The 25,615-nt window shown below is 49.9% G+C and overlaps 5 protein-coding genes across 10 annotated transcripts; 2 read left to right on the top strand and 3 right to left on the bottom strand.

Annotated features, from left to right (window-relative positions):
- Positions 1 to 74: 74 nt before the first annotated feature.
- LOC118515673 (phosphoinositide 3-kinase regulatory subunit 4) lies at positions 75 to 18,595 on the bottom strand. 3 transcript variants are annotated; one of them, XM_036062046.1, is made up of 6 exons: positions 18,343 to 18,595; positions 18,014 to 18,193; positions 17,770 to 17,950; positions 13,959 to 17,701; positions 12,523 to 12,933; positions 75 to 263 (listed from the first exon to the last, which is right to left on the bottom strand). In XM_036062046.1, the coding sequence occupies exons 2-6, from the start codon at positions 18,109 to 18,111 to the stop codon at positions 218 to 220; spliced, it is 4,479 nt and encodes a 1,492-aa protein (XP_035917939.1). In that variant the 5' UTR covers positions 18,112 to 18,193; positions 18,343 to 18,595; the 3' UTR covers positions 75 to 217. The 3 variants fall into 3 exon arrangements, with proteins under 3 accessions (XP_035917939.1, XP_035917938.1, XP_035917940.1); XM_036062045.1 differs by having other exon boundaries at positions 18,014 to 18,595; XM_036062047.1 differs by lacking the exon at positions 75 to 263 and having other exon boundaries at positions 12,103 to 12,933; positions 18,014 to 18,595.
- On the top strand, positions 1,514 to 5,525 carry LOC118515721 (protein halfway). Of its 4 annotated transcripts, XM_036062057.1 has the most exons (7): positions 1,667 to 1,810; positions 1,988 to 2,069; positions 2,184 to 2,397; positions 2,508 to 2,714; positions 3,082 to 4,150; positions 4,230 to 4,566; positions 4,644 to 5,525. In XM_036062057.1, the coding sequence occupies exons 5-7, from the start codon at positions 3,093 to 3,095 to the stop codon at positions 5,184 to 5,186; spliced, it is 1,938 nt and encodes a 645-aa protein (XP_035917950.1). In that variant the 5' UTR covers positions 1,667 to 1,810; positions 1,988 to 2,069; positions 2,184 to 2,397; positions 2,508 to 2,714; positions 3,082 to 3,092; the 3' UTR covers positions 5,187 to 5,525. The 4 variants fall into 4 exon arrangements, with proteins under 4 accessions (XP_035917949.1, XP_035917946.1, XP_035917947.1 ...); XM_036062056.1 differs by lacking the exons at positions 1,667 to 1,810; positions 1,988 to 2,069 and adding an exon at positions 1,514 to 1,651; XM_036062053.1 differs by lacking the exon at positions 1,667 to 1,810 and adding an exon at positions 1,530 to 1,651 and having other exon boundaries at positions 1,988 to 2,397.
- Positions 6,951 to 8,750, bottom strand: LOC118515915 (putative glycine-rich cell wall structural protein 1). The gene has a single exon (XM_036062078.1). It carries the CDS (start codon positions 7,623 to 7,625, stop codon positions 7,236 to 7,238), a length of 390 nt encoding a protein of 129 aa, XP_035917971.1. The 5' UTR covers positions 7,626 to 8,750; the 3' UTR covers positions 6,951 to 7,235.
- Positions 18,596 to 19,373: 778 nt separating the features above from the next.
- LOC118515641 lies at positions 19,374 to 20,171 on the bottom strand. Its single transcript, XM_036062043.1, has 2 exons — positions 20,013 to 20,171; positions 19,374 to 19,932 (listed from the first exon to the last, which is right to left on the bottom strand). Exons 1-2 carry the CDS (start codon positions 20,070 to 20,072, stop codon positions 19,534 to 19,536), a joined length of 459 nt encoding a protein of 152 aa, XP_035917936.1. The 5' UTR covers positions 20,073 to 20,171; the 3' UTR covers positions 19,374 to 19,533.
- Positions 20,172 to 21,685: 1,514 nt separating this feature from the next.
- Positions 21,686 to 22,641, top strand: LOC118515657. The gene is made up of 2 exons (XM_036062044.1): positions 21,686 to 22,166; positions 22,250 to 22,641. Exons 1-2 carry the CDS (start codon positions 22,104 to 22,106, stop codon positions 22,556 to 22,558), a joined length of 372 nt encoding a protein of 123 aa, XP_035917937.1. The 5' UTR covers positions 21,686 to 22,103; the 3' UTR covers positions 22,559 to 22,641.
- The last annotated feature ends 2,974 nt before the right edge of the window (positions 22,642 to 25,615 follow it).

Raw genomic sequence — 25,615 nt, 5'->3', positions numbered from 1 at the left:
CCGTTCCGGTAGTACTCGAAGGCGAGTAACAGCGTCAGGCTGATGCTGATCAGCCGGAACAGGATCGAGATGAAGGTGAGCAGTATATCCCAGCGCGTCACATCGTAGCTGGGTTCGTCCGTGCGTGTTAAATAGTTTAACTGCTGGCCAACGATCGTCGTCAGCTTCGAACCGTCCGTTTCGGTTGACCGCAGTGCTTCCGCCTGCACCGGGGACGTCATCGTTCCCGCCCAAAAATCGTTCGCAACCGGCAAGGCTTTGTTCTGCAATTGAGATTGAGACACAAAATTCACGTCAACACACTTGCACTTAAGCTGGGAGTTGATTGCAGTAATGATACCTGTATAAATGAATGATTTACGATAATTGTATGGAATTTAATGCAGCCTCACAGCAGCTAGCGGACGAATCGCAACAAACCCTAACACTCTGACGTGATGTCATTCTGTTGTGTTTGGGTTTGTTGTTGTCACCCCGGATAAAACGGAAACAAGCCTAAACCAGCACGGATAAAGCGAATTCCACGTACGCAACGGACTTAGAGCTGTTTCGCTCTGTTTAAATTGCAAATAAAAACGTTCTTCACAGTATTTGACTAGAATTCTTCAAATATTCTGGATATTGGAGTATATTCATTTGTTTAGAGAAAGCTTCAATGATACAAACATCTTTTACAATCAAACACAAGCTGCTTAACATCACATGCTAGCGCTTTTCTAATTCCATATCCGAATTTAAACCTTTTGCCAACTTCACCAAACAGATAATGCACAAAGATCGTTTGCCGCTAAACTGGCATACTGTTTCGATTGTGCAGTTGTTTATAAGCAGTCTCAAAGCTGATTCCATCACCCAGCCAGGCAAAAACCGTTTGAGCCACCTTAAAAGGCTGGATCGCCTAGTTCGGTGCAGTTGAAGGACATCCGCTGACATGCATGGCACTAGGAAATAGCTGAGATACGATCAAATTCCCATAGCTGGAAAAACGGCAACCGTTATTTGTAGCAGAAAAAAAGTCGTGAGGAGTGATACTGCAAACCCTGACTGCAAGAGTAAGTAGGGGTTGCTTACCAGCTGATTTTATTTGGCCAGCAAAAAAAAAAATGGAAGGTTCCACAGAAGAACATCAGCTTTCTTCAGCAAAACACCAGCTAGTTTTCCTGGGATTTAACTTTAACCACAAAAAAACAACAAGGCAACAGTTCTCCCGAGCTTCAATTCGTCCCTCTCCCAACCCATGTGATATTATTCTTGGCAAAGCTAAAGTCGCAGAACCCATCAACCCCCTTTGCGGGCCAACCAAGCATCCTGCTTACGCAATGTCTTAATCGTAAAATGGGAACACCTTCAATAAACATGATTCAAAGTCAATATGCTTACCGCCACCACCGGCAACATAATTAGGTACAGGCGTGTGTCTGGTCCGGCCGGCAAGCGAACAGACGCAAACAAAACCGTACGAAAAAGCAAACATCGAGCGAGCTGCTGGAATCTAAAAAGTAAGCACCCAGGGTTGGGTTCTGGATCGATAAGCCGCCTTTCCACCGGGGCGGAAAATAGAATCGTCGCAATCGGTTAGCCAGCTACGGCAGGACACGCAAACCGGTCATTCATACTGCGAAAGTCGCTGTCTTCGGTACGGAATTTTTAGGTACGTTAGTCTCGCACGCTGTTGCATTGCATCAGTTGCAACGTGTTTTGTTGGTGGCGCATTTGCGTGGTGTATCATCGCGACCAGTTGGCAGTTGACCGATAGAAATTTCCCCAAAAGAAAGCTAGCCAAGATGGGGACGAAAATAGATTGTGACTTGTGTGGAGAATGTGAGGAGCTGAGGGGGATTTTTGTTTTTACGACGAAGGAAAAAATATATCATCGTTTTCTTAGCGAAACGTGTGCATTTCATCTCATGGTCGTGCAGAGCAGTGCGATAAGGGCTATCAGCTTGATGATGACCCTCCTATCGTTCGTACTTTTTTTTTCTTCTAGTAGTTGTCTCTTCCCTATCCAGGACCGTCAAACGTCTTGGATACTCGCATTTTCTTTTCTATAGGAAAAACGTGCAGAAAACGTAAAAAACAACAGTTCTTAGCTGAATGTGTGATTTAAAAATGTGTTAGTAAAAAGTGAAAAACCAATTATAATTCTAATTTCCTTCCGTGCGTGTTTGACACCCCTGCATTAGATTACGGCAAGTGCTGCGCAGAGCGATCTGTCAAATCGGATCAAGCAAGTGTTGTTGTTGTTTCTGTTGCACTCTTTATGTAAATTCAATCCGCTTCAATCAAACCAACCCCGTCGCCGTAAATCCGATCGGAAAATTTACCACAATCAAAGCAAACACTAACTTCCCGTCTGGTTAGAGTCATCACTCACCGGTCCACAACATCCGCGTAGCGGTAAGTACCGATTCCCGAGAAAAGGGAGTCAAACAAAGGACCGATCCGATTTCTAGAACTCTCCCCCTATCGCATTGCGCCAATCTATATATGATGATATCCAATTTTAGCGCTCGGTATGGCCTGACACCGAGATCGACAAGTTCCCGTTTCACTCGCCGCAGCCCTTGCTGATGCTGCATACGGACGCGATGCAGCATTAGACACGCACTCCCCTTAAATCTTCTACCGGCAAGCAGGCAATCGTTTTCATAGCACAAGCACGACTCAAACGGCTCGCTTTCTTCCAGTGTAACCCCATCAGCCACCGTTTACTGGTAAGAAATTGTTGGCGATTTGATGTAGAATTAGCATTAGTTAGCGCGCGCGGTGCGTAAGTGCGACAACGAATCGGCACGCGACAACGCGGCGACGTGGTTTGCCTTTCAGGTTTCAAAACCACCCAAACCTCCCCCCTCTAGTTTTACGCTAATTGCAGAACAAACAAAGGCATGGCTTGGTGGGACAGACTCTCGCATTTACCTACTAGAAATGATAAACAAACACCGCATAATGGCGACAGCGCCTTCGTTTCCGTTAAGGGACACTTTCTTAATATCGCATCATAAAACTTCGTCCCTATTGTTGATTCTGTTTTGTTCTCTCTCTCTCTCTCTCTCTCTCTCTCTCTCTCTCGTCCGGTAGGCTTCACTGGGATGGGATACGCGCGAAGGAATGTGGTCCTGTTTCTGCTTGCACTGAGTATCAGCGTGCCGGAACTTGCGCTGCTAGTGGCAGGCCGCATCGTCGGTGATAATGTTGCCAGTACGAACGTGCTGTACACCGACCTACCACCACTACTGTCGCAGGGTGCCGATCAAACGACACCGATGCATACGGCCGTAGGTGAACCACCGATGCCGGAGAGCGTTGGGCCTCATCTTAGCAACCTTCCGCCGACCGTTGACCATCAGCCGTCAGGTGGTGAGAGCAATGGGGCTACGGAGTCATCTGCCACCGTACCGATGGCATCGAGCAGTTCGCCCGTCTCCTCTTCGCTACCGATCGGTGGCGTTACGGTTAGCTTAAGCGGCGGTTCGTCCACCAGTACCAGCAGCGTAATTACGGCAACAACCTCATCTACCGTGCCACCGACCACAGCTACCAGCAGTACGTCCAGCAGCACCAGCAGCAGCACGACACAATCGTCGTCCACAGCAGCAACGTCGCCCGGTACAACGAACGGCGTGGGCGTTGCCCCGGTGGTCGCTTCAACGTCCAGCAATGCACGTGCCACCGCCGTCCCAGCCACACCGTCGATCGAATGTTACCATGCGCAGCCGGACCTGTGCGCAGAACGTAAGGCTAACGATTGCGAGTGTAGCGTGGATCCGCTCATACCAGCCGCCCTCTACTGCTGCAACGTAACCGACATCAATAAGGCGATCGGTTGCGTGACGAACGCACCGGAAACGGCCACCTGGAAGTATCTGCACATGCGTAACGTGACCGTGCGCGAGCTAGCCCTGAACGTGTCGAACCGGTACATCAAAACGCTTCTTTCGCTCGCCATTACCGACGGTACGATACAGCGCATCAGTACGTCCTTTGCACGGTTCTCGTCCCCGGTGTGTTTGAACATGTCGAACAACAACATCAGCGAGATTGAGCCGCGCGCCTTTCGCGAACTGCGCAACCTTACCATGCTCGATCTGTCGTACAACAATCTGTCCACCATACCGTCCACGAACGGGAAGTTTCGGCTCGATATACGGTAAGCTTGGGGGGAAGTTTTTAGGGGGTTTGATTTTCTTATTGACGATTCCGTTTTTTTTTTCTTTCTCCCCGGCCAGAGGTAATGTGGGGATGCTGTGCAAATCGCTGCTCGAATCGCTGAAGAGTGGCGTTAAGTTTAAGGATCCGGAATCGACCTTCTGCCTAACGAACCGCACCTTTAACTGGTTCAACTCCACGGACAGTTTGCCGCTGCATCAGCTCGAAACGATACAGCGCGTGCAGGACGAATGTCCGGAGAACTGTACCTGCGAGCTGGACCGGTTAAACTTCGATCTGAACAATACGGAGCGGAAAACGATCACGACGCGTGTGGCGTGTACCGGGCTCGGGTTGACTAAGTTTCCCGATCGGTTGCCGGCCGGCACGGTAACGCTCAACATCTCGAACAACAATGTAAATTAGCAGCACTATTAACCCCCGCCGAATTGGGAAGTGTTAATAGATTCTCTCTCTCTCGCTCTCTCCTCCAGATTACCAGTCTCGAGGCGTTAAATACGGCCCCGTACCAATCGCTGCTCCGGTTGCACGCCGACGACAATCAAATAAGCTCGCTGAGCGATCTGGAAGGGATGGACTTCATTTCCCGCTTTACGCTGTTCTCGATCCGGCGCAACAAGCTGAAAACCGTCCAATCGTACATCTTCACCAAATCGCTCGATCTCGGCTCGTACATCTTTCTCGAGGGCAATCCGATGACGTGCGACTGTAACGCGGCGAAAGGGTTCAAAAACTGGCTGCTCAGCCGCAAGGCGCAGGTGCCCGACCACGAGAACATCTTCTGCGAGGGCAACACGAACCTGCCGCAGCTGGTTACGATACAGGAGAGCAAGCTCTGCCAGTCGCAGCACGACTGGACCGACTACATCTACTATCTGATTGCGACCGAAATTATGCTGCTGGTCGCGCTCGTCTGCAAGGTGTCGTACGATTATTGGGTGTTTAAGACCGCCGGCTATCTGCCCTGGCCGGCAAACAAAATGCCCAAACTACCGTGCGATTGTCTGTGCGAATAATGCGTGCGTGGGTGTGTGTGTGTGTGTGCCAACTGTAACAAAACACAAGCAAAGCATGAAGATGAGATCCCATTTTTAAATGTCCACCCTTTACAATCTATCTCTCTCTCTCTCTTTCTCACTTTCATTGTGTCTCTCATCAACTGTGATAGTTAAAACGAAACAAAAACGAAAAGGATTTCTGTATCGCGATACCTATACCCTCCCATATTTTATTAATTCCCACTCGGTGTGTTAGTAGTGTACATCGATTGGTTGTATTGAGGGGAAGAAAAGAAGAAGAAAATCATATCCGTCTTTTAAGAGAAATAAACTTAAATCGATATATTTTATCAGGAATCTAGCTTTTTGACTTCGATTGCCCGACGGTCGTGGTGATAGCGGTGCCGATCTCGACACGGCAGGACCCGGGATCGAATCCCCTAATCCTCGGGGGATCGTTTTCCCTACGGTGGTGGTGTACCAGTCTAGTCTAGTAGGCATGTAATAAACTCAAGAACCAAGACCAAGACCCCTGAGCCCGGGCAAATCTGAGAAATCGAGTCCCTATCCCCGACCCCTGTCAATAGTCCTTCCATAGGCCAGATCTCCTTCCTTGGCACTAAAACGTTGAGAGGTCTCGGTGGAGGCGGTTTTGATGGGATTTGAACCCCCGAGACTAAACACAAAGACTACCCTATAAAATTTACAGTCGACATGACCTAAGGGCGATCGATAAGCCAAGAAAAAGCAGAAGTTTTTAGGATGATACCTATTATTTATTGACGAGGTTTAGAGCGCCATTTGCATTCTACGATTGATTTTTCGACCAAGTATGTCAAGAGTTCTTTCGCGTTGAATGCTCATCTGCAGCGTATAACTCTGGCTCAGACGAAGGTGTGCGGCCTGCGGTGACGGATTTCACGATGTGGATCACCTTCTGTGGTCCTGTGTGGAGTTTGAAACCGCAAGACCCTCCTTGTTGAGCACAGTCGGGAGCATCGGCAGACGACCGGGTATAGAGATTAGAGAAGTGTTGACGACCAAAGACCTCGCTTACATGAGGCTCATCTTCCGATTCAACCAGAGACAACGGTCTCATCCTTTGATTCCGCTTCCTCATTATCCTTCCAATCCATATCCGCCATTCCTTTTTTGTTATTCGTTGTGTTGTCTTTGTCTTAAGTGTTTTATGTTGTGCAACGGGTGATGCGTTGACGAAGCAGTTGCATTCGAGGGTGCTTTCCATACTGCCGTTAAAAGGAGGCAGGCTTTTTCGTCTGTAGCAGTGTGCTGCAAGTTATTCCAGCTTTGATACAGCGGGTCCACCTGTGTTGGCGCTGGGTTTGGGAGTGATCGGCGGGTACAGCCTCGTAAACGGTGGAGTCACTTCTGCTGTTGCGCGGTGGGATTCGCCGTTCGCTTTTGAATTCGATGTTGACTTGGTCGATCACGGGCTGTATCATTGCTGGGCTACTTGGAGGGCATAGCACGCAGAAAAATTCATGTTTGTACTGTCCAAATAACTGTGCTTGTTTGTTTCAGTCCGGACTCACAATAGACAACCGGAACAAATCAACCCCCATCGAAGCCATAGCCACAACAATAGATCCGGACCAAGATAAACCTCAACATACATACATACTTCGGAATGTACAATATCGGACTGCCTCGACTTCATATACCCTGTAGCTGAGGGAACTTAAAACACTTTTTTCTTTCAAATGAATTACTTCAAGCAGCGGCATTGTCACGCTTGAAAGTCTAGAAACAAACAAAACTGGATTACTGATGTTCCATTTTTTTTCTCTCGTATTTCGCATTTATTGCAAAGATCCACGATGGAAGCAACCGACAGTATTCGGTATGGTATGTTAGCACAAGTTTAGCAGTTAAAATGCTTCCTCCATCTTTAACGCCATCTTTTGCGGGTATACGACATCTTCGGACTTTATAAAATAATTGTCTAAGCTAATCGGTAATAGATCACGTTGCTGTATGTCGTTCACTGACTCGTTACGTCACGGTGTACTTAAGCCTAATCACACACACACACACACACACACTACACTAGTACGGACAGAAGGGAGCGGCCGGATATGGTGCCCTCCCGGGTAGGGCGTACGGTGCCGGGTTAACTACCCGACAGATGTCTTTGTAGTCACGGCCCTTCGCTTGCCGCTTGTGACCGGAGCTGGCCGTCGCCCGCTGATGTCCACCGAATCCGGTCCCGGTGTGGCTGGTGGATCCTCCGCCACCACCACCGTAATATCCGTACTGGTTGCCACCGTAACCACCGCCGGAGTAGGTCGGTTGATAGGCGGCAAAGCCGAACAGCTTGTCGAGCATCACCGGTGACGATTGGCAGGGTGCGGGACACTGTAGCAGGACCACCAGCAGGGCCAGCATGGCCATCACCACTAACCTCCGCACTGATGTGACCGTGTACATTCTGTGCATATCCGAAGTTCTGACCTCACAACTGCTGCACGATGGGGGGCTTGTCCGCTTACGGTTGCTTCGTGACGGCTTCACACCTTGTTCGCGAGAGTTGGTCGTTGATGTAACACACCTCTGCACGACCTCAGATTCCTCCAGCCACAGTAACTAGACGGATGGATCGCACCACTCTGCGGTTGTTTTGACGGTTGATCCCACCAGCAGACAGAAGCCGTAAATCTCGAGGGCGCTAATTTGAAACGCTTTGATTGCAGTACGAACACCACGTTGCTTGGTGATGCTAGAGCTTCAGTTCACAAACAGATCGTTCTCAGAATCGTTAACTCAAGCGGTTTTTTCGTTGTTGTTGTTTGGATCGGTCCCTCGCTTGTTCTTCTAATCGCACGAAGGATAGACGGTACTCTGCACGATCAGACCGTACGGGCGGTGAGCTTTTATAGGGATGTGATGATCAAGTGGATGCCTCTCTCTCTATCACATTCTATCTCTCTCGCTCTCTCGCGCGGCGGCGTGCTTGCTCACGCTCGCTCAAGTCGCAGCAGCAGCGTTGGAAACTCGCGTTGGAGAATCCCGGTACGATCCTTTCGGGCAGTGCCAACGTTGATGCGTCACAGCATCGCAGCCCCGATGCTCGTGTTGCTTCTTGCGTGTGACGTTGCGTCGCAATGACCTTGAAACGGTGTACAGTGCAGTGACCAACAAGGGGAGCGCTGCAGCTACACTATTCACCTCCGCACACAGAGGTCGTCCGGCCGCTAGCGGTCAGGTGGTTCTGCTATCCTGACTAGTTTCTCCCACTCTACGCATCTCCGGAAGGCAGATCCACCTCTTTTGTATTCGCCACGATCAGCTGTTCCCGAGTTCCGCACACACCTACCACATCTACCACAAATCCCGGAAGTCAAGCTTGAGCTCTTGACTTTCAGGTTTTTAGGTTCTTGATCTCCGGATCAGTTCCACCGTAGGATAATCTTTGAATACTCGGGCAGTACTCTTCCACACCCACAAGCTTGATGGTTGATGAATGAAAGTGGCTTACGTTAGGCTTCCCGCAGTTTCCGAGGCACACGCGGGCGCGTTCCACAGCGTTGAAGGTAGGTTCCGCGCTAAACCAGCTACGAACCGAAACTGGCACTGGCCCCGCAAGCTGGTTCACGAGGAAATGGCGTGTCGGTCCGTTTAGGGGGAGCCACCGGGAGGTGGAAGACCTCTTTGCCCCTTCCCTCCCCCCCCCTCCTCCCCGTACCGTGTTTGTGTGCAGCGCAGTGTGGCATGAGGAAATGCACCTTTTCGTTGGTTGCATCGTGCACGTGGAATGCCATTTCATTCGTACGCCATAACGGAAACCTCTCCGGGTGTTTGTCTGTTCCTCCATGTTGTTTTTTTTTTGTTGTTGTTGTTGGTTTGTAAATGTTTCCAGTTTGCCACCAATGGCAATGTTTGCTGGAGATTCAGGTCTTTGCTTTTGGCGAGGGATTCAGTGTAGCGAGATAGCTGCCGATCCGGATTGAGGAGTTCTGAGATTAGCGAATTGTATGGAGATAACTACTGAGCAGGATTGAGGAGTCCTGATCGTGTCAGCAATATCGCAACTTCAATTGTGGGAATTTCTAGGTTTAAGTCAGTGCTGGAACTTGATGATTCATACGAACTGTATGCTCCTAATGGAAGAGTTCTTCAATTCTACGCGCGAGATATCTCCAGGGAATCCCCTGGTCCTTTCTAGGACGCACTTTCGTCCACCGGAGCTTCATGCGAAATAAATTCTTCACAAGCACTTCAAGGCTTTAGACGACAAACAAACGGTGGTGTCCCTCACCTCCAAACATACAATCATACAACGCAGTCCAAACCCGCAAAATCATAAACAAAAAACATGCAGCCGCCATGATGATGATGATGCACGCTGATGAGAGTGATAAGTACGGTAAGGTTCAGCAAGCTCAGCATGCCCTTGAAACCATTAAGCTTGCTATCGCGCACCGGAAGTAAAACAAAAAGGGAAAGGTACATTTTCCAACCTAACATTACGCCGTGGAAATCTTTCCAACCGGAACAAAACTACAAACCTCAGGCGGTGCGGCCGTAATGGCTCAGTCGGTCGGTGGGAAGAAAGCTCACCAGGACTGCTGCACGCACGCTCCAGAGCACGCACGCAAAGTGCGTGGAGTTTAGTTTGTCTTGAAGGTACGCTGACTTCCGAGTGGAGTCTAGTGTTTGTTTAGACAGTTGTCCACGCTACTCTGGCTGGGGTTGGACGGATGGCGTTGTGGCCGGTCCTTCGACTTCCAAGCAGTGGTAAACTGACAGCCGGGGCAAAGATGAAGGACACGACGCGATTTTGCTCTCGTTTGACACCACAAACGCTCTAATCGGTTGAACGAACGCGCACTGTTGCTGCTGAACTGTTTCACGGTCATCTTGGTTCTCGTGTGTGTGCGCACCGTCACCCTCTGACCTGCTGATTGTCTTGATGCTGGATGCGTTCGCATCAGGTCCGGTCCGGGTCCAAAACTGCATTATCGGTGCGACACGTTCGGTCTATATCAAACATGGCGCAGTTCATAAGCACCACCAAACGATGGCCAATAAAAGCAATGTTCCTTTCGCCCTTTTCGGTGATGGTTGGTCTAAAAATAGCGTGCCTGGCTTAACTGGTACGCTGGCACCGTGCCAGCGAGCCCCAAGCGAAAGGGCGCGATCGTGTACTTGCACGTGCACGAATCATTGTGCGAGTGCATCAAAAAAAAAAAAAAAAAAAAAAACGGCGACAAACAAGAAGCAAACAAAATCAAAACCGGGAAACCGGTTCCCATTTCGTTAGCTAATGCTCGCCGCCGGTCGGCTTTATGGTTGACGCTCGGTGTACTGCGATACCGGTGCTACCGGTCATTCCGAACGGTGCGCGAGCCCTCCAGGCAAACTGCGGCTGCATTGTACAGCAGCATAAAACGGTGCATAACTTACATTCTAAAAGTACACTCCCGAAAGCCTGAAAAAAAAGGTGGTTCTTTGGGTGCGTCTCGTCTTAATGGCGGAGGTCACGTTGGGACCTACTCCGGGGCGGGCATGGGAAGACACCAGCGCCAAACGGCTACACTACCAACGGACCGCACTTATTGAGGTTATGGGCTGAAAATAATATTATCACAACAAAGGCACACCGCTCAGGTGGACGAGAAAAACCAGAATCGAGTAATGCACGCTAAAACCGCCTCATATCAGCGCACTCTACGTGCGCTCTACACACCACGCTCTAAGCACCAGGCTCTAGCGCCGACGAAGAAGAAGGAGAGCAAAGTAAATCCTTCATTAGGTCCACGGTCTACGGAGGGCGTTACGTTCATAATTACTGAACTCCTTTTCGGGCTTAGGTTAACGACACACTATGTGGAGCCATTTTATTACCAAGCGTACTGGAACCAGATCGGAGTCGGTACCTGATTCGCAACACAAAGTCGGGGACGGACAGCGAGAGAGAGAGAGAGAGAGAGAGGGGGTATAGGCAGCAAATACTAATGATCGACATTTACGCGCATACCACATAATTAATCCGCACGCTCTACACTTGGTGGAGATTGGTGTGGAAACGGTGTTCTGGGGACACCATTTTCTAACAGTTTGACGATCTCGTCAGCGAGCGCGGATCGGAGATCTTTTTGGATCGAAAAGGTTCTGTTACGACGACGTTCGATAGTGTGCCAGGTCGGTCAAGGTTGTGTCAAGAGCAGGAAGAAATCGTCCTGAGTTGATAGTAGCATCTGCTTCAAGAGCGATATCCAACGCGTTAGAACCTTACAGTACCGCGCGTTACGTTGCGGGCATGCTAATTCAGCCAGGTACTCCAAGAACTCTTGACATGAGACCAACACGTACACAGGAAAAGGGTAGTTCCCGGAATACGCTAGTCACCGGAATGTCCAGAATGGAAATAAAAATCCCCCATTATTTTTTTTTACGCATGGATCGGGAATGTCCACAAGTTTTTGGACACTGGTGAGTCCGCCATTATGATTCCGTGGTGTACTCGGGACGATCTAAGCAGGCTATAAAGTCTGGCAGAGCTGGAAAGAACTCCGAATCGTAATTGCGGGGGAGTTTTTGTTCGGGATGAAATGCCCTTCTAGTAGTTGTTCTTCTGCGATGCGTTCTTGGGATGTGGCGCGTGGGGCGCGAATGGGTGTGACGCAACACGCGACAGCGAAAGGCACGCGTACGCTGCATACTGATTGATTGGGTAATAATCTGTCCCGCCGTTATGGCTACCGTCTTGAATTATTAATTGTTCTAGAGGAACCGTGTCGCGAAGTTGGCGATTTAGGGCCAGTCGCTACCCTGGATCAGGGGATTTGTCAGATATCGCATATCTCGTAGTCTTGGCCGCGATAGTTTTCGCACTCTTCTGCCGCCAACTTAGCGATGTGATATTATTTTCCAGGATTTTCAGTTTCTAAACAAGCTTGAGGGCTTCTCACTGTTTGCGTTGCAATTAAGAGTAGTAAGATCAAACAAATCTATTTTCGAATGGACTTAGGGTAGAACACGATAGGCAAAGCAAACAAACAGCTTCAACAGGCTGGTGGTTACTAATCACAAGAAGATAACTAATCTCACCGCAGTGAACATAAAAATATTGGTAGAAAAGAAAAAAGATTTTGGTAAGAAACAACCAACTAGCAGCCTACGCTTGTTTACGTCTGCCCTAGGTTTTGTAAAACAAAACAAGATAGGAGGCAAATCGACACTAACATCATTCGAAAAAAAAGTAAGACCACGGTTATTCCGTTTCGGTAGCGACCGGGTTGAAAATAGTATAAAACATATCGTTAACAACAAAATCCCTAAATACAAATACTCCCGCATGTTAGTCGGTTTTCGTTACGTGGGATTAACTTACTTCCACAGCTTGATCACTCCATCCCGGCTGCTGGACGCGACGAACGTTTGCCTTGCCGTGCGACACATCAGCAGATCGCTGATCACATCGTTGTGCCCGTGGGCGGGCATTTCCGGCCCTACCCGGTGATCGTCGTCCGAGCGACTGCCCCGCTCGCCGGTAGAACCGCCACCACCCATACCAGTTCCGGAGCTAGGCCCCGCACCAGCACCGATACTGTTGCCACCGGGCATGGTAGGATTGTTGCCGGCAGTTGCAGCTCCACTGCCGACATTATTGTTTGCATTATTGTTGCTGTTGGTGTTACTGTTGGCCGTATTGTTGTTAAGCTGCACATTGCTGTTGTTGTTGTTGTTGTTGTTGTTGCAGTGTATCTCCGAGATTACCTTCGTTCCATCGATGAGCCGCGATCTGTAAGGAGAGGAAGCGCTTCATTGAAGAGAGCCTTGTTGTATGGTTTATATGGCTTCCGATCACAGATGTGGTGACATGCTAATATCGCGACTACGCTCTCGATCCTCTGAGAATCATTGAGGTTATAAGACATAAGACATGGACTGTGTCTATCGTATGTGTAGACCTAAAGGGGTCAGTCTTCCCACGGCAGGAGCTGTCATCTGGGACTTTCCCCAATAGTGAGGACTCGCCTATCCATCTATGCGGTATCAATAAGTCTAGTAAGCCAGGAATGACAGGCATGACCTAAGAGATCGTTAGGCCAAGAAAGAAGAAGAAGAAGTTTGGACGGACATACGACGAGTGGCTGGTCTACAATGATGAGCTCTTGGAACTGTGACAATGTTCTAACTATTGTGAGGAATACTGGAATAGAGGAATACTAGCTCCTGGAACTGTGACAATGTTCTAACTAATGTGAGGACATGATAAGCTGCAGTTGGGCGGTCCGGTGGCAGAGCAGACAGCGGCGCCGGTCTTCACACTGCAGGGCCGAGGTTCAACTCCCATCCAGACCGCCTCTCCGTCCAGACTACTTTACTACGGGTAAAATAAAGTCACAGAAAGCCAGAAATGGCAGGCCGAGACCTCTCGAGGTTGTAGAGTCTCCAGGTTGTCCATGTCATGAGAATTGCACCAGGCGATCCAGCCCGAACCGAAGGCATGGTAGGCTTATACTGAGAGGGAGTTATGTCCTGGATAGCCGACACGTAGACCGTGAAGCGACTGGAGTTCCTGATAAGTACCACGAAGTCCTCCATCTTCTTGAGCTCTAATAATCTCAAGAGCTCTTTTCTTATGGCTTCCCGGGCTATATGTTCATCCCGGGCTATATGTAGCTTGATATTCAAGTCCATAGGCAGACGATCCTAATGGGAGTTGATATCAATCTCTTCGTTTCCAGATTGCCAGATTACTCCACAAAATGAATATGAAAAAATGGGACCAAAAATGCTTTCGACCCGTGTCGAAATACTTACTCGTAGCTCACGTTCAGTGGTGCATAATCCCGCGCCGACGGTACGACGAGTGCACAGTTTTCAATGTTCACCGGATCCCAGTAGCGCAACCGTTGATCGGTACCACCGGTCAGCAGGAACGGATTACCATCGTTAACACCCGGCAGCAGCGCACACACCGAATGCGACGAAGCGTTACTGTTCGAGAGCGGTGGGCTCGAGCTGGCCCAGTACGCTTGCTGCCGGTGGCCCGTTTCAATGTTCCACACGTACACCTCACTGTTACCCTGCGAAGCCGACACTAGCCACGACGATTCGGTCGGATGGTGCGAAACGCGCCGTATCCGGGCATCGTGTGGATGCTTAATCTCCGCAATCGGCAGCTGGAACCGCAAGTCCCAGCAAACGTGCCGGCCGCTGCTAGTGCCGACCGTTAGCCACGAGCTGGACGGATCGATGCAGAACGTGGTGATGACGCCGCTGCGCAGATCGCTCTGCAATCGCCAGGCGTAGTCGGGCATACGGATATCCCAACCGACCAGCGCACCGTACAGCGTCGCGTACACGATCACACTCTGTGCGCCTTGGTCGAGTGGATGCATCTCCACCACCGGCCCATCATCCGGTCCACCGTTTTCGCCCGGTTCGGGTGCGCTCGAGCTGGAGTAGCGTGTATCGGCTTCGAAGTGGCGTGCCTGCTGCAGTGCCATCTTGCTTGAGTTGGTGTCTATTTTCAGCAGGAGAAGTGTGCCATCCTTCCCCGCCACTGCGAGCGATTGGCCCGCGTCACAGGCCGCCACAGCGTGCAGGGGCGTGTTGGCGTGGTACGATTGACGCGATCGGTTAACCGATTGTTGGCCGTCTAGCTTGTTGCAGTCCCACAGCCGCACCGTTCCATCGATCGATGCGCTCGCAAACAGTGAGCCGGTGTGAGGTTTCAATGCTGCCATCCGGCTAACCGCTGCCTTGTGCTCGGCGAGATGGGCGACCAGCGTTCCGGTAAGCCGCCAACCGGGCGGAAGTGGTGGTGTTGCCTGGTTCGTTTCCCGGAGCTCACGTTGCCGCTGGTAGGTAGCGAATCGGGTGCGTAGCTTCGACACCAGTGCTTCCATTTCCAGCCGACAGTCGGACATCCGTTCCTGGTAGCCGGTGGTACGTTCCGGGAGGCTGTACTCGACCAAGCTCGAGGTGGGTGTGGAATGGTGCGCGGTGGGTGGTAGAGCGGCAGCTGCTGCCATCGGTACGGATGCACCGGTGGCGGCTACGGACGGGGCGGGCAGCACCGTACCGGCTGCAGTTAGTTCGCTTGCCGTTGGTGAAGTTGGCGACGGTGAGTGGGAATCGATCGCACTGAGCATGTGCTGCCAGTCTTGGGCACTGTCCGATTCACTCTTGCGTGTCCCTCGCACTCCACCCTGTTTCGCGTGTTCGGCAGCAAGTCCATCGGACGCACCAGCTCCTCCTCCACCTCCCCCACCACCAGCCTGTCTTATCGTCGGTCCTTTCGTGTCGGCGGCAAGCTGTACCTCGCCCATCACATCCGGATAGTGATCGAGCACGATCCGCCCGGAAGGTTGATGTGTGTGGCGCGTTTCCGCTAGCTTGTAGTGGTGTAGCTTCATCAGATGCGATCTCATCGCTAGCAGCTGCTCCTCGATCTGGTCCGTTAGGCCTTCAGTAGTAAGCCGCCGGACTAGTTGCTGTATGGCCGGTGGCATCTGCTCACCACCGTACGGCGTCTGGACCGGCTGTACCGATTCCGATTCGCTCGTGCGACGCTTCCGGGCGGCTTTCCGTTCGCACAGCACCCCAATCAGTGGGGTTATGTCCGGTCCGAAGCGCAGCACCGCATCGTAGATGTTGCGCGGGATCGGTGGTAGCAGGCAATCCAACAGCAGCTCCGGACAGGTGATTTCGATCAGCGGAAACCGTAGGTGGACCGCAATCGAAGGCCGCACCTTACACTGCACATCGATGGCGGTCAGAATGCGGGCGGCCGTCGCAATCAGCTCCACCACCTCGTGCCGGATCCAGAGGTTCGGGTGCGCCAGATAGCACGCACACTCGTCGATAAATTCGATCGTACCCTGCTTCTGGATCAGTCCCAGCTCGACCAGCATCGTGGTGGCGTGGATCGCCTTCGCAATCACAAACTCTTCCGGATCGGTCAGCCCTTGCTGGAGCAGCGGCAACAGCATCGGTGCACAGTGCCACCCGACGTACGACGCAACACCGACGATGCAGTCGAAGAATGCACCGCGCAAATTGCGATCCTCCTTGTCGTTCAGGAACGTGATCATGTGCGACAGGATAACGTCGTTCGCCTTCTGCCGTCCGAAAAACACACACAGCTGCGTTATGCCGGACGTCATGAGCGTTTGCTTGACGGCGGACTGGGCATCGGTCAGCAGCGACAGCACCGTCTGGTGCAGCATCTCGTGCAGTGCGCTCAGCTCCGTTTCGTAGTGCGGTGGTGGCATATTTTCCGAGGTGCAGCTGTGCTGCGATTGTTCCAGAAAGCTGACGGCGGTGTCGGCCAGGGCGGCGATGTTGCGCGCGTACGTCATGCGCACGAACGTGGAGCTGTCGGTGGCGAGCGGCGCAATCGAGGGAAGAATGTACTCGGGAAATACGTTCGCATCGCTGCGTGGGAGCTTCCGTACCATGCGCAGACAGCGTGTGAGCGTGTTGAGCGAACAAACTCGTACCCGAGGGGCAGCGTCCTGCGCTAGGTGAAGGATGTACGGAAGAATACGGTCCAGGATCGTTTCGGAGGTTGTGTTTTCGGCCAGCGCTTGTAGAATTTCGAGCGACAGTAGCTTTGAACGGCAAAAGCTTAACCCTCGTATGCAGGACGTAACGACGCTCGTGATCAGTATTAACCCATCATCATCAGACGCTTCGTGGACAGTGCCAGCCTGCTGTTCATCCTCCTCCTCCTCCTCCTCCACGCTAATTGCATCCTTTCGCTCCCGCTCGTTTCCGGTTAAAATTTGTATAATCTGCCCAATATCGCTGTGCAGCCGGGACACCTTCTCGTCCGGCGGTACCACCGGCACGGTCGAAAACATTTGCAAATACGACTGCAAAAACGAGTAAAAATACTCCGGAAACAGCATACCACGCTCCTGATCCAGGTACAGTTCGGCCGACTTGCGTTCCCGCGGATCCAGGCTCAGCATCGACTCGACCAGCTCACGCAACCGCTCGTTCTCGATCCCATCCAGATGCTTCCGCACCATATCCACCTCACCCCGGCGGTACGCGAGCAGCTGGGAAAATTCGAACGGTGCCGTACCTTCCGTCCACAGCTCCAACAGTGCACAGCCCGCCGAAAAGATGTCCATCTCGGGCAGCAGATGCCCCGCGTAGTACTGCCCATCACCGACCAGTGGCCCATCCTTCGGCTGAATCGATTCACCGCTCGTCGACCGTACGAACCGTTCCGGTGCGATGTAACACGTCCGCCGACGGCTCGTATCGAAGAAGTAGCTGTAATCGGCCGGATTATCTTCCGGCAGGTAGGTTGGTTTGAACGAGGCAAAATCCGACAGCAGCACCCAATTCCACGAGGTGATCAGAATGTTTTCCAGCTTAATATCACCGTGACATATTTTCTGCTTGTGGCACTGGTGCAGTGCGCACAGAATTTGAAACGTAATCCACTTCTTCTCGATCAGCGTGAGGAACGGGCGGGTCGAGACCCGATCGTACAGACTGTGCTTTACGTACTGCCGCACGATAAGGCACGATTTTTCCATCGTCTGTGAGGGTGGAAAGAGCATTCGATTAGCGCTCGTGAGAAGAGTTTCGATGCAACCGGGTTGCTTACCAGCACTTTCTGGAATGGTAAACAGTTGACCGCGTTTGCGAGATGCTTCTTGATGTACTCGATGCGCTCGAGATGCTGCTCCAGCGGTAGCGATGGATCGTGCCGGACAAACACCTTCACCACGGCCGGACCTTCGTCAACCTTCACCTTGGCCACCTTCATGAACCGTGTGCTGCCCATACTGAAACGAAGGTAGGAGCGATTAGAACAGTTACCACACTTCGGAGGGGTCAGAAAGAGTTACCTTTTCTCGAACTGTAGCTCAAACTCGAACGTCCCCGTAAGATAATGCTCCACGGGGAAGATTTGAGACGGTGCCAGCGCTACCAGCTGATTGCCCATCGCGATGGTTGTTTTTTTTTTGTTTGTTGTTGGTTGTTGTTTTCTTCCCACCGTACGGTTCAATCAACTCGCAATGACGCAGCTAAGAATGCAATTGAATGTGGGTGAGGGTTGAACGATGTCTGCAAGCCCTTGTTGGATGATTGTTGAATACTTTCCGCTTTTTTGATGCTGAGTCAGCTACTAGATCACATAAAACTTTTCTCTATTCTTCTTACTTTAATTTCTTACCACATAAACGCACGCACACACCCACACTCAGAATTCCCGAGGTTGATCGTTTGGAAACAGTAGCATAACCTTCTCATTCAGACCATTTGTTGTTGGTCTGTATTACGCTCATTTCCTTAACCTAATTGCATTGCACTGTTAGCACGATTTTGTTTCAGCTTTTCGGGACACGGGCACGCACAGGAAAGCGAACACAATTAGTGCGTGTCCATAGTGTGTGTTATCAGCTTGTTGTTGTTTTGCTGGTCAAGCGAGCAGCGTTTGACGTTTGGCAGTGGGTTTGACAGTTCGGCGGTGCCTGGTGAGTTGACGCATGCCGCAAGTGAGATTTGAAATTGAAATTTTTTACCGGTTTTTTTAGAATGACCGTTTGCAGAGGAAAAAAATGACTTCTTGGTGTGGAATAAAAGGGAACTTCGGGAATAAAATGAAAAGAGCTCCGAGAAGCAATTTATGTGTTAGATTCGATGTTAGCGTTAGGAGTAGATCATTGTGTAAGCAAACTAAGCAGATGCTTAGAACCTGTTCATAGCGACCGAGGCGTATCTACTTATAAGCAGAACAGCATGACCAGAAGTAGTTAGGTCGTGAGAAGCCATTTAAAAGAGACCTGAACATCATAAGAGGCCCTCCGTATAATGTCTTTGCTTGACTTCTAAGCCTGGAAAAGTCAGCACATTTGTCGAATTCGGGGCCTTCATCTTTGATCTTGGTTGAGGTGAGGGCCAGGTTTGCTCTGCTAGTGATTAGAGCTGCTAGAAGTGTTAGAGAACTCTAACTTATGAAGTTCCTACCATTACATCCTGTTACAAAAAAAGCTCAATGGACGAGTTCTCAATATTTAGGGGATGTTCAGAAAATATATTTCTTTCCATTTAGAAGTCTCATTTCTTAAATTCCATTCTTGAAGAAAATTTCTCTCAAGGTAGTTCGGTCTCAAGGGCTCGACACATTCCGGTGGGAAAGCGAAATATCAGACCTTTGGGACCGGTGAGGTACTGATCGTGTTGTAGAAGATTGAATGAATCAAGTAAGCTTTCGACAGTGTCTTTTTTATTATTTAATATCGTGTTTTTCTTCAGAGCATTCCACTGGAAACTTAGCTAAGATCGATTGCAATAAAAATGGCCGACTAGAATATAATTTGCTCTAGCGTTTGTGATAGATTTAGTGCAACTGCTGCACCGGTCACTAATAGCCAAGCTGCGACAGCACTTCCTGCTCCTCCGGTGACAGCTCAAACTGCTCGTTGTTCGTATCGGCCATCGCCTGTAGTTGGGCCTGCAGCTCCTGCATCTCTTGCGTGCAGAGACGCCGTTGCGTCATGGCACAGTTACGATACTCCCGCAGCAGATGTGTTTCCCATAGAAAGTCCGCACAGTTGTCCAGCTCCGCCTGGCAGCGGACGTACAGTGCCACCACCATCGGTTGAAATTCGGCCGGCGTATCCTCGGGAAAGGTGCGGGCGAATGCGGTTGCCAGCAGTTGGTTTTGGTTGTCGACGGTACGCTGCTCCAAGTTTACGGGACCGCCAGGACCGCCGGCATTTGGCTTCTTGCCACCGGCAGCGAGTACGGTCGGTTCATCGGGCTACGGGATAGCAAAAAGAAAGAGAGAGAGAGCATGCTTTGGACGCTGCTACGCTGAAGGGTTGTGCCTGCCGTACTTACCTGTTGGGCCACGGCAAGAGCAATCGCCACGAAGGCAAAAATGGCCAGGGAGCTATTCATTATGTGTCGCGCGTGGAGTGGAGTCGGTCAGGTATGTGCAGCAGTCGGTCGCAAACCGGCAATACATATACCGGTCGGAGTTGTTTATCGGATGCCATGGAAAGTGCCCGTTTAGCCCGGTGCTGTGTGCCGACCGTATTAGAACTGTTTGCTGGTGCATTAGCCGTTCGGTGGGTTATCGCGGTACGTTACTTTCGCACTGGTCCACTGTTGCCATCTTGTTGATTATTTGATGAGTTGTTGCTATGTTGTCGGTGGTAGTGTTTTGTCTACCCACAGATCACCGACGTCCAAGACGTTGCAGTCGATTAGCGATATAGAAGCAAGAGCAACACGGTATGCACTGGGGTCGTCTGTCAACAGTAACGGTGCCTGGTTCCTAGTTTGGGAAATGCGTACTAAAATATTTACCCTGGGTGAATGCTACGAGCACAATATTTGTACTGAGCAGGTGAAGGAATCGGGTTGACAACAACAATAGCACATTATTTATTGAGGAGTGAATAGACATCATCTAGACGGGGTAGAATTTTTGGTGGGCTAATGGGGGGGTCTGGGACTAATTTTTATCCGGTAATAGTCAAGATTATCTGGGGAGGTCCAGTGGCATAGATGTTAGTGACGTAGGCCTGCACACCACAGGACCGGGCATCGAAACCCGTCACAAGCAGAACTGACCATTCAGCTACGGGATAATCAAGTCAAGGAAAGACAGCAAAGAGGTGTAGGCCCTAGACCTCTCATAGATTGTTGGAGCTCTTCTTCTTCTTCTTCTTCTTCTTCTTCATTAGCACTACAACCTCGAAAGGTCTCAGCTTGCCATTTCTCGCTTTCTGTGACTTGGTTTTCCCCATAGCAAAGTAGTCTGGATGGGATTTGACCCCCAACACTGCCGTGTGAAGACCGGCGCCGCTATCGCCTCAGCCACCGAGAAGACTGCTCCAGAAGATGAAGCTCATCCAGATAAAATTTGGTCTAAGAATTCTAAGGAATAGCAAACTCCCAAGTCCTCATAACTGTCACGTCACTTGTGATTGTATTGGGGAGAATGTCTTGTCTAGCAGCCAACTTGGAAACCTGCTGATATACTTCGCAAGCTTTACACGTACAAATCAAAAGTTAATAGCAAAACATCTTGCTGCTAGGGTGTAGCGCCGTAAACCGCGCTCGCCGACAAAGTTTAAATTATGACGACAATTAGTACAATAGATAGCGCGATAACACCTACAGACAATTTCTCCCGGGCGCTAATGTGAAGTAAGCACGCGCGCGCTCGCACCCCTCATGTGGACCTGTGTTCGTCGAAGGTTGGGCCATTCGAAATGGGGGTTTTAAGATACACCACCAGCGACGGTCACATGGATTGGACCGTGATTCTTGTGCAAAAAAGACGGCAAGGGGTAAGGATGAAGTCTCACTATCATCGCGGAAGAATTCCTCGCCCGGACCTCCCCGTGGTTGGCACGTGTAACATTGGACTTTGCAATGCACTGGCGCGCTTTTCTTCCGCATCAGAAAGACTAGACCACTCCCCCCGGGGGTGCCAGAAGCCACTGAGGGCGGCGGTGATGGGATGACAAAAGCCACTATATAAACGAGCAGTAAAGAAGTCGTGGCATTTAATTAAGTTTTTGCTCGCTCGCGGGAAACTATCTCGGAACTTCACTCGGATCTTAATTCGCTTACTTTAGATATCGTGTATCTTCCTACCGCGGCTTCCCCCTATCCCTCCAGGAGATACCGTTGCAACTAGCAGTTTGTGAGAACGTTCCCGCCGGGCACCACAGAAACACATTCCGCGCCGTACTGTAGAGCGTACACCAGCAAAGAACAGTTAACGAAAAGAAACGCTAACCCGGAAGTGCTCTTACAGATCTCGTCCGAACGGGGTCAGCAAGTGTTTGCTGGCAGAAAGTTTCATACAAACAGTGGTGTGTCCGCGGGGAACCCGTCATCAGCACACAGCCGTAGAAAGTTTAAAGTTCCCAAGCACACTACACCGCGTCTACTGTGCTTCGCGCTCGTAGCAGAATGTTCCGCAAGTCGATCCTATCCGTAGCCGTCATTTTCGTAGCAATATGGGCCACCACTCAGGTATGGATGTCGCTAAACGCTTCCCGGGAAAGAAGCTGAACATTTTACAGCTAACGACTGACTGATTGTTGCTTCAAAATTAGGCACAAGAGCCCGATGCGTCAAGCGGTGGTGCTGGGCTTACGCTGGAGGAGCAGGCAGCTCAGTACAAGTCGACGGTACTGCTGGTGTTGGCGAACCGTGCCACCAGCCTGCCGGCGGAGAGTGCACTCGCGGTGGCTGCCGTACTGGAGGAGGCCAGCCAGCAGCTGGACGCGTGTGGCGCCGGGCTGGCAACGCACCAACAAATCTGGCAGTACAAGATGTGCGGTTCGGCCGTACTGCAGCAGGGACTGGCGACGCTGTCCGCGTTGCAGGCTGCTAGTGGTGCTGCTCCGAGTGGGACATTCTAGAGGATAGCTTGTGGAGGTTCGCAGTAGTTTCGGGTGATGGGCTTTCGGAAGATAATAAAGAGTTGTTTGGTTAATTTTCTTGAGGTTGAGGACGTATCAATGACAAGAGATCCATCCAGAATCCTTAGGTCCTCCTCAGAACTTGTAATAGCTTTGTTGGAATCGGTGTTAATGTTTAGCCCAAGTTAGGTGAGGCTTTGGATTACATATGAAATCCATCAAGATTCTTTGAGTCCTCCTAGATCTCGTAATATCTAAGTTGCTATCAGAATTGACATTTGAATCGAGTTAGTTGAGGTTTTGGACGACTTTGGAGATACGATTTCTCAACCGCGCAATTAGCTGGGCCGTATTTCTGGCTTATCATCTCCTTCCCGCGTAGAGCCTCAAACAAATGATATCTAAGTCATCAGCATACCACCAGCATCCGGATTGTCCTATAAAACATGGATTCCCGAACCTCACAGATCTCCCGGCGGCTAGTCTCATTACACCACCAAGCACAATATCCATTACATTTGGAAAACGCAATATTTTGTCGCTATTTACATTTCGCCCCGCCACGAAGCAGCGTCATGCCGGATGTGCCACCATTTTGTGGACGAAGCAAACAAACCAATCATCTCGGTCCAGTTGGTCATCCGGTAACCGTTCCGGTAAGTTTGCGTGCCGCGAGCAGCCATATTTCCTTCGGCGGACGATCCACGAACCATCCGGTACGGTCGGGGATAATGTTTATGGGAAGACTTTTCGCTCGTTGTTCGCCTTCCGTCGGTGTCGGGCACAGCGAGACTGAAATATATGACTTAAGTTTAATTGTAGCGTTACATTGTAGCGCTGAAGTTCTCGGGCCTGGGAAATCTTTCAGCCACCTTTACTACTGCGCCTCCATTTGCACCGGAACGTTCGTTTAGACATTTACGCTTCACCTTTACCGTGTGACAGCTTGATTTGATGTGTTTCTACCATGTGTCGATACTTCATCGAACGCCCGAAAACAGCAGGTCGTAAAGGAAAATTTATATAAACTGCCTGCAAGGGTTGCCATATGTTTTGATGAACTTCGGCAATGCTTCATCCGGAGCGAGAGCTAGGACTGGGAGCAACAACAACAAAAAAATTATCCTGATGTGAAAAATCGACAACGGCAGTAAACATAAATTGCCCTCCTCCAAGACCTCGTTCCCCGTATTGCTGGGCAATCCAAGATCAATCCCACTGTCCACCCAATGATTGAGGATTGATTGACCTCCTGGTGCGCTTTGGAAGGTGTTAGACATTTGGCATTCCTGCAAATTCATCCAAAGTACTGCGTGCTTCAAGGATTAAGGGGCAAGGCAACACACACACATACAACAAAAAATCACCAAACTAAATCTGATTGAGTGAGTCGCTGAGTGAAACATTTGTAATAAAAATTACATCCCGGGCGCAGGTGGTCGTTCCTTCCTTCGCCGGAAGAAACATTGACCGCCATTGTTTGCTTTGTTGTGGTACGCCATTTTTTTCTCCTTCTTATAAGGCATTTTCTAAAGCCATTCATTCGGTTGGTGGATGCGTTTGATTGCCTTCCCATGAAAGGGGAGGGGGGTCCAATTTCGGTCCACCTCACACGCACACACAAAGCATTCCATCATTGTACATTGGTTCGTTCCCGCCAAAGGATGCCATTTTTTTGGAGCACAAGCTGCCTGGAAGCTGGTTTATTTTTTTTCTGAGGGAAAATTCTTCACAAGCAGCAAGGCAAGGAACACGAAATTATTAGTGACAGTTTTAATAACGCTTCTTGCTGTGTTGTCTGAAAAAGCTGTTCCACGCCAACCTTAACACACAATGTTACCGGACATCAAGGCAACGAACCTAACGGTGAAAGTGTGTCGCACACATACACCCACACGTGCAGAGTAATTGTGTGCATCAGTGTGTAAAGTAATTCGCTTTACGATTTGAAATTGTTTGACTTACCACAACAATGGCGGAGGCCTTTAATTTCTGGACAAAATCCCCCCACCCCAAAAAAAAATGGCGGAAAAGGACAAAAACGTCATAAAGCTTACGTACACTGGACAAACACTATAGTTCCTCACTTTTATTCGAGTTGTATTGGTTGGAAGCGTAATGGAAGTAATGTGAGAGTCTCCTCCAAAAGTCCTCCGTGTATAGAGCACGAACGGAGAAAAGCAAAGAACGCTTGTCTAAAGTGCTTTTGCTTCGTCCAAACTCCTGCAAGAATTTTATCCCTCACCTCCCCCTCCTCCCTCCCCAGAGTTACGCATCTAATGTGGAGTTGCATTTTTTTGTCTCCAACCACTGACCCGCCGCTTCCCACCCATGACCTACATGCTTTTCAGATTGTGAGGAATTTGAGCGAATTTTCCAAAATTTGTACGCTACACCACACATGAATGGGGACCGAGAGTTTCGCTATTCCGACACGTTTGGGGGGGTTTTTGGTGGGAGTTTGGGAGATCCTGCACGCTACGTATTTGAAACCCCGATTCCAGAAAACTGAACATGTTGTTCTAGAACGATTAACTTATATTCTAGGTTTGTGTTGCTGGATACGCAGAGGTTTGGGAGGCTCTATGAAATCTACAATGTTTATATTCTAGAAAATATTGACTCCCAGAATTCTTAGAATTTCAGAAATTGGAAGTTTTTAATGGTCTCAACCCTAGTTTCAAGCAATACGGCCAGGCCGTTCTTTATGAATAAAAAAAAAACCCTAGATTCAGGACCGAGAACCTCCAGATATATCTCATTTAGGGCGTAATCAATATCCAGCGCGTCCAGCTTCTCGATTCAAATCCCAAGGTCACAACTTCAGAATTCTCTTGCTGGATTCTCCAACTACGTAGAGTTTAAAATCCGGCTACGGATGTACTTAAATCAAAAAATGCTAGGTTGACAACTCTTGAAGTCGTATTCTCGAGGAAGAAGATAAAAAAGAAGAAGTCGTGAAGCATAATTCTGGATATTCTGAATATTGGAATTTATTCCTGGAGACCTGGATAAAACAAAGAACATGTGCTCTTCATATTTTTCTTCTTCTTTCTT

This window comes from Anopheles stephensi, chromosome X (genome assembly GCF_013141755.1).
Source record: "Anopheles stephensi strain Indian chromosome X, UCI_ANSTEP_V1.0, whole genome shotgun sequence".
Classification (NCBI taxonomy): domain Eukaryota; kingdom Metazoa; phylum Arthropoda; class Insecta; order Diptera; family Culicidae; genus Anopheles; species Anopheles stephensi.
The sequence above is the reverse complement of the archived record's forward strand: the minus strand, read 5'-3'. Positions and strand labels throughout refer to the sequence as shown.